The sequence below is a fragment of the Carassius auratus genome, chromosome 15, assembly GCF_003368295.1.
Source record: "Carassius auratus strain Wakin chromosome 15, ASM336829v1, whole genome shotgun sequence".
NCBI lineage: Eukaryota > Metazoa > Chordata > Actinopteri > Cypriniformes > Cyprinidae > Carassius > Carassius auratus.
Window position 1 is genome coordinate 20,612,456 of NC_039257.1, and position 8,122 is coordinate 20,620,577.

The 8,122-nt window shown below is 36.0% G+C and overlaps 1 protein-coding gene across 2 annotated transcripts; it reads left to right on the forward strand.

Annotated features, from left to right (window-relative positions):
- Window positions 1-3,777: 3,777 nt before the first annotated feature.
- dmac2 (distal membrane arm assembly component 2) lies at window positions 3,778-8,013 on the forward strand. 2 transcript variants are annotated; one of them, XM_026282868.1, is made up of 6 exons: window positions 3,778-4,018; window positions 5,563-5,756; window positions 5,956-6,036; window positions 6,191-6,330; window positions 7,336-7,498; window positions 7,675-8,013. In XM_026282868.1, exons 1-6 carry the CDS (start codon window positions 4,001-4,003, stop codon window positions 7,871-7,873), a joined length of 795 nt encoding a protein of 264 aa, XP_026138653.1. In that variant the 5' UTR covers window positions 3,778-4,000; the 3' UTR covers window positions 7,874-8,013. The 2 variants fall into 2 exon arrangements, with proteins under 2 accessions (XP_026138653.1, XP_026138654.1); XM_026282869.1 differs by lacking the exon at window positions 3,778-4,018 and adding an exon at window positions 4,059-4,202.
- Window positions 8,014-8,122: the final 109 nt, after the last annotated feature.

Consider the following 8,122-nt stretch of genomic DNA (forward strand, 5'->3'; position numbering starts at 1 on the left):
GGCAACCACCATCAACCACCTAGAACTGTAGCAGTGAGATTTGACAAATATAGATCTAATTTAACTTGATAAAGTCAACCAACATGTGCTCTTCATACTGTATTCGAGATGAAAATCGGGTTCATGATTATTTAGATTTCACTACTCGACACAGACATAGTGGGACAAAAACCATGTCATTTAACATCACCTATATTGGACAGAAAGAGTAATTACACGGTTAAATAAACATGGCTTTTGTGTGGACACACAACATTTATCCATAAAGCAAAACGTATAATCACAGATGGTTTCAACTTCAGCTGTTGTTATGATTATCATCTTATTGCTCCGTTGAAAAATTCCAGAGTTATCTATGCACAGATTTATTGCTGAACTAATGTAGTGACAAACTCAACATTTGCCTTTAGAGAAAGTGCATTCAAACTTTCCATGACGACAGACAGCAGATTCGGACATTTATTGCTATTCATTTAAAGTTTTGCAGCAATGTATCCTGACTGCCCTCATTATCAGTCCACAAGAGAGACCTTTTTCATTCACAATGTTTACTGTAGACTCATCATATGGACACATGGAAGGTAAGGAGAGCAATTTTTTAAAGAATATTTTCTCCTATCCCAGTTTAAGTAAACTATTTATAGGCTGACCTCCTGAAGAGCATAAACACAGTGGCCTGGTTCTTTCCAAACTTTGCTTTGTTTGTTTGAGCACTCCGACAGGTCAACTTCTGGCATGTTGAAACATTTTTAACTTGACTACATCGTTCAATAGTGTGCCATCAGTTTAGTTGTTTTTATAATAGGACAGCATTTCTAGGAACATTCTACTTTTGTTTCAACAGTTAGTGATGAAGTATGATACGCTACATCAGAACAGTTTAACCACCAAATGTCTACACCAGAAATCTCACCGTGCAAGGGATTATGTGGTTATTTGGATATGTGTGCAAAAGGAAAAGAGCTAAAATAAGCAAATGGAGATTTACAAATTTTACACAAGGCTCACAGCACTTAACCTGAAACTGAATGTTATCATAATTCAAAGTATTAAGCTACTGAACTATATTGTATTGAGATATGAAGCATGTGTGCATATTTATTTATTGCATATTTAGTGCATATTATTATTTTGATAATGCTCGATTATATACTGAATTATTCAAATTAATTACATCTCCTGCTTTCAAATGGAGCGGCAGTTAATACACAGAGCCGTATTTCACTGACAATCTACACAATATCGAGTTCATTATTGAAGATGAATCGCCTTTGATAATGAACTCGATATAGCGTAGCTTGTCAGTGAAATACGGCTCTGTGTATTAACTGCCGCTCCACTTGAAAGCAAGGGATAGGGATTTACCACTGATCATGGAACCGGCTTTACTGACGAGATGTACATGATCATAATGTTCGATATATTGTCCAGCCCTACGAACAACACTAGCGCATAAACCTTGCACACGGCATACAAAAAAACATGGAACATTTATTAGTCCGGATCCGTGTGGACGAAACGCATATACAATACAAAATGTATGTGTATACAGCTACAAGAGTCCCCATGTGGATGGGGCCTGAATCAATCCGATCTTAACGAAGGCATACAAAACGTGCAGAGCTGTGGGGTGTCAGGAACAGAACTGAGATGGACTGATATTGGGTAAGTTGTCTGTCTTAACTTGCCGCTTCCACAAAATAATTAAATAATTCAACCCACTAAAATTAACATTTTTGAACATCGCTACCACCTGCACTGCACGACAACTTTGAAATGAATGACTGATTCAAGTGTTCAGCTGCTTAATTTAAGAAATTATAAACAAAACAATGTAAGTAATTGGGGGGGGGGGGGGGTCAGGAAAATTAATTAAGGAAAATGTGATTAATCAATTGCATAAAATTATAACATTTTAAACAAACGAATTTTCAAGAGTTCTAATAAATAAATAAGAATGAACGTGGGAGCGTGGGTTCCAAATGCAAGGCTTTATTTACAAATGTGGTCAAAACAGTCAGGGTCGAACACCAGCAAACAGGACAGTACATTCCGAGGCAGAGGCAAAAGAGGAATCCAATATACAGGTGATGGTCAGGGCAGGCAGCAAAACAATAAAAAAATAAAATAAAAAATACAAGGTCCAAACAACAAACACAGGATAACTAGGAAACACAGAAAAAGGGGTAAACTAGGAACAAGGGAAGGCTATTCAATAATCAGCCCCCTTGGAGTGTGTGAGAAGATCTTTTATACTAGACAAGATGAGCACATGACAAAACCAACCAATGAGAACAAGACACATGCAACCAGGGAACCAATCAGAACATAACAGCCATACAAGGGTAGCACATTACATTTTAAATTGATCGTGTATATAATGTTAAAGTATTACTTCCATTTCAAATAAAAGCTGTTCTTCACCACTTACATCAGTTTTATTATGCATTCTAGCAACTGGCTGACTACATTTATATTCATTTTAGCTAATGCTTTTCTCCAAAAATATTTAAAAAAATGAAAGTCATATTAAGGGAATAGATTACCCAAAAATAAAAAATGGCAGAAAATGTACTCATCCTCAAGCCAGGATTCCTTGACTTTTGCAGAAGAATCTGGTGTTTATTGCAGGTACTGGTCAGCAATCATCTGTCCAGTCACTGGGACTGAGTTTCTGAAACACAGCACCATCTCTTAATCAGCTTCTCTTTCACTTATTGCAGAAGTCAATGTGAAGAGCATTTGACACAAGAAGAAAAAAAGGGGACCAAATACTCTACATTCATCCAAAGCCTCAGATCCTTCCTGGCTATTTTAAAGCCCCCATGAATGCCAGTAAAATTTGTATAGATCTAGTGTTGTGAATGCAATAAACGAACAATTTACAAAATTATATTTATTTACAACAATCTCAAACGGACAAAATAAAACAAGTCTGCACTTAATTTAGCTGTTGTGTTCATAGTCTACTCTTCTGTAACAAACGGCTTCGGCAACACCACAGTTTGTACTATTGACATTTAAATCAATTTAGACCAGTGTCACCAACACAAGTAATCAACTTTTTTAGTATGAATAGAGAAGGTTTACAAATAAACAGATGAAAAGAGAACTGATACTGACTAAAGATATAAGAGATGTGGCAACTTGTGCAGGTAGTGATTATAAACAGAGCTTGTGGACAACTTGGAATCAGTTCAAGCAATTGCTTCACAAAATGAAGGCCCTTTAAACACTGCACGGAAGTGAAATCTGATTAAATTTGCCAAATTCATGTTAATACAATGATAGCTGGAAAGGGCCATAAAAGGGCAACATCCAGCAGCAGGACCACCGGTACCTACTCCTTTGTGCAAAGAAGGAGCACTGCCAGAGCCCTCCAAAATGTCATCCACCAGTTGTGTGCGTGTTTGTATGCGCACATACACAGACCTTTTACAAAACAATTTAATAATTATATATTTATATATATATATATATATATATATATATATATATATATATATATATATTTTTTTTTTTTTTTTTTGGAAGCTCTTTTGAAATCTATTACATGCAAAAAAAAATCATCAAATATTATTAAATGTCAAGTGCCAATATAAAATGTGTTCTTTTGCTCATTTGTAAAGGCTTGTTTGGTTTGGTTTGGCTCTGCAGCCAGTACGAGGCATTTACCTACTATTCTTCCCTTTCATTACGAATAGGCCAATAAATCGTTTACATTATAAAATATGATCCGACATCAGTTACAGTAATAAGGTTAATAGATTCGCTGAGATCGCCCCCTAACGGCGAGTATTCGAAACAAATACGACGTACGAAGTCTTGGACTCGGTTAATGGTAAATTAGATAAATGCTCCGAACCATTGATCTAAACAGTACATATCAACACAGATTTCTATAGAGTGCTCACCATAACTAGTCCCGAAAAGGAGTTTCGCCCATAGCTTCTAGAGCTAAAGTTTGTCCCTTCACAGCCGCCATAGAAGAAAAACAAACATGGCAGCCTCCTTGTTGGTGAGTTGAACTGTTCTCCTGCTTACGAAAATAATAGTTTATTGATGAAATTGTAGCATGTGTCTTGTTTCCTGCACAGTAAACGCCACAGTTTTACACGACAGTTGGTTCATTATATAGTCGAGCATCTTCACTAGCAAAAGAGTAACAGCATGAACCTCGTCATCGCTGTGTTCTTAGACCTGTAAGTTACCAGGGCAATCTCATGGGGTTTTGGACCTGGTACCATGGTATTATGAAGTACCTTAGAATATCTTGAAAATAATCCTTCGCTGATGCACAATTCACTGAATTCGGAATGTTAATCGAATTTAAAGTGAGATAGCAATAAAGATACAGAAATTAAAAGTTAATATAATAAGGCAAAATGAAAATGGAGTGATTTAAAGAAAAAATATTTCCAAGTTTCATATATGTTTAATTTTAATGATTAAATAACATAGTATTTTATGTCTATTAGTATGCATTGTTTGAAATGTCACCCATAGATATGAATTGAAAGAGAGCTAATTATTATTATTCACAATGCCATTGTAAAGGGGCTGGACAAAATAATGTGAACACCTGTGAAATGTTCAATGTAATATTCAAATGTTTACCACCATTTGCCTTTAAAGGGTTAATTCACCCAAGAATGACAATTTGTCCATCTTCTACTCAGCCTCTAAGCATCCTATGTGTATGTGACTTTCTTCTTTCAGAATAATCTGAATGCATTCTTGTAAGATAAATATTCAGATTTTATTTATTTATATTTATTCTCACTTCTGCTGACTCAGGGGAACCTGAAGATGTGCAAGCGGATGTTGTAGTGACGAGCGGAGAGAGAACAACAAAAAATAATGCTGGTCACGAATTAGAAGCGCAAAATTAGGATTTGTAAAGAAAAAGGTTTCTAAAATATCCAAGAGGAGACTGGTTTTCCTTTGCTAAAGTAAGGAAACTTTGTTTTAAAACTCTATTTCCTAGAGATGCGCTCGTGACGCAGACGTCTTTCTCGTCCCACAGTCAGCAGATGTTAGAAAAAAGTGTTTATTAAGTTTGAAATCTGGATATTTATCTTATAAAAACGCATGGATTCTCTACAGGGGGACTTTATTCACCCTGGAGCCGTGTGTTTTATTACAGATGCCCGCACTTTATTTCACCCACGGCCTGATCACAACTTATAAAAGACTCGTATACAAACTAGAAAATATAGACTATGTAAAGATAAATAAATATAAATACATTGTTTGTTTTTTTCACTGTAGCCTATAAAAATGATATTTCCCCATTATTTTGTCCAGCCCCTCTATGTATTACTTTACCATGACAATATCATCTGTGTGCCATCATAGCAGTCTTCTGTATTCACGCTACAGTTTCACATACTATAGTATTATTTCTAAATTTAATCTAGAATATTGTTGTTGATAGCTGGATATGCATTTTCACTTGTATGTCCTTAAGGGACCAGAACTTGTTTACCTTTTTAATTATTAGTTTAGGATTTTGTAAATGATCTTTATGGCTTTATATTTCCTAACTGTCTCTTTCGAAAGTCTCAAGCCATGAGAAGATGTTCAGCACACGTCTGTGCTGCCGTTGCGGTCAGGAGGGCTTTGAGTTCGGGTGCTGCCGCTCCGTCGGTCTTCACCAGGTTCTTATTAAAACTCAGTCACTACTTCTATGATGTGGAGAACATTTTGGATTGGAACGGCTGGTTGAGGACACAAGCTATCATACGCAAAAATAGGCAAGTGTCAGTGCATGTGATCTCAGATGTGTTGAATTGTTTTGTCTTATCGCTTTATAGATGTTGCACTGTAAAAATATACTGTAATATAGTAAGACGACTAATGCATTGAGATTGCCTTTTTGTGTCTGGATGTTGTGGTGTCCTGTGTCCCTATAATCAAATAATGTCTATTTTTTTATATATTTTTTTTATATAGGTTATTTGGTTATGCACAGAAGAATTTCGGGAATAATGTAGCAGCAGCCTATTATATTCTGACTCTCAGAGGGAGCTTCAGGTAAAAATCATCTTTTTAAAACATCATATATTAATTAACTGAATGCACCTTTTATGCTGAGCCTGTTTTTCCATTCTGAATTAAACCCAGTTTAGGTCAGATGTGTCGTAAACACTGTTAAACTGTCTCCGTTGTGTAATGCTTGTGTCTGCAGATTCGCTGGCCAGTCCGAATGGTTTCGTCCAGACTCTAGAGGAAGATTCAGCTATGACTTCATGAGCACACCTGACGCACAAATTGAGGAGGTGGATCTGAGTGGCACCCTAATAAACCATAATGGACTTGAAAACCTTGGTAATCTACTGAGATATTCTGCTTTACCTGGCCTCTCCTGGAGCATTGCTTATTTGCTTTGAAAGCATCTCATAATTTAATTGCCGTTTGCTGAACAGTATAGACATAGACTCAGATATGCCTCTCTCTCCATGTAAACAAATGGGATGTGAGCCAAACTAAAAACTCAAGTAATTTTTGTCTTAAGATTGATTTTTTTTCTTATCTTCCTTATTGCTGGTGTATGTTCAAATATTCATTTTTCTAATAAGCAGTGTTGGGTGTAAAAAGTTACCAAGTTACTGTACTTCAATTACTTTTTCCTTGAAAAAGTAAAATAAGGGATTACTCTTATATTTTTCTGTAATTTAATTAGTCACTTATGTAATTTAATTTAATGCTGTGTAGACCGTATATACAATATATATATACCGTTTATATACAATAGTGGATTTTAAAATAAGAATGTAAATTGTAACATCAAAATACATGCTTTTTATGTAGCCTTCTCACTTTATATTCTTTGGTGAGTTAATAAGAATATTGTTAACAAGTTAGTGTCCAATTCTCACTAGTTTGTAATTAGCATGAATATTACTGGGATATTGGCTGTTTATTATTACTTAAAAAGCACGTATTAGTTTCTTATTCTGCAAGACCTTATTCTTAATCCTGCACTATTCCTACCCGATTCTTAAACTTAACAACTACATTAATAAGTAATAATTAGGGGTATTTTGAGGCAGAAGACCTAGTTAATAGTTAGTTAATAGTGAGACTTGGACCCTAATCTAAAGTGTAACCAGAATAATTTATGTAGTTATCTTTTATTTATTTGATATAATTAAAATAACCTTTTCATGTATATCCTTGTATTATTAACTTGTCGAGGTTGAAATAAGATTTAGAAATAATTAGTAATGAAATACTTTTTGGAGAGAGTAATTTGCACATTTGTAATTGATCTCACAGCTGCCACTAAAACATGTTGCTGAGGTGTAATTAGTTTATTCCACCTCTTCTCAGTGAAACAGAATAAACTTCGGACTCTCTCTGTGCGAGGCTGTCCTGAAGTGGACGACTGGTTCCTTGCACATCTACATGTCTTTGGAGAAAGTCTGGTGGAGTTGGACCTGTCCCACTGCTCTCGTATCACTGTGGGAGGACTCGCTGCTTTACAGAACCTCAGGTCATTTTCCGCATTACATAACCTCAGATCTTCACTTGTGTCTCATATGCACATGTGCATTATCTGGAGCAACTTGATTTTTGTTTTCAAGGCAACAAACAGCCAAAACATACACTGCATGTTTCTGAAAATCTCATATTCTGTGTTATTTTATTCCCTCCATCTTAAACTCTCAGAAAGCTAGAGCGGCTGGACATCTCCGGACTGCCACGGCTGCAGAATCCAGGCCTGGTGCGGATTCTACTGGAGGAAATGCTGCCGCACTGCCAGGTCTCTGGAGTTGAATACGAGCAGGGCCTGATCCAGCCAGACAGCCAAGAGCAAACAGAGGATCATCACGAAGCGTCCACACACACTGGACTCAGACATCTGTAAACTATAGGGCTGATGACAGTGGAGATTCTGTATTGTTGTTCATTGTGATGCCCAAACCTGTGATTCTAATGAAGTGCTGTGTTCATGTATAAGCTATCATTGTTTTGAAACAGGCTCAATAAATATTTATGTTTAATATGCCAGTTGAGAATTTGTTCTTAAATTTGATTTATATACCATTTAAAAACAAACAGGTGACAGGTGTCAAATCTGATTAGTCAGAGTAAATCCTGTAATCCTTTTCATGGA

What these genes read in the sequence shown, in the direction of transcription:
- dmac2 (XM_026282868.1), top strand. An exon ending in GCTATCATACGCAAAAATAG is followed by an intron (nt 5,757 to 5,955) that starts GCAAGTGTCAGT and finishes TTTTTTATATAG; the next exon opens with GTTATTTGGTTATGCACAGA. An exon ending in ACTCTCAGAGGGAGCTTCAG is followed by an intron (nt 6,037 to 6,190) that starts GTAAAAATCATC and finishes TTGTGTCTGCAG; the next exon opens with ATTCGCTGGCCAGTCCGAAT.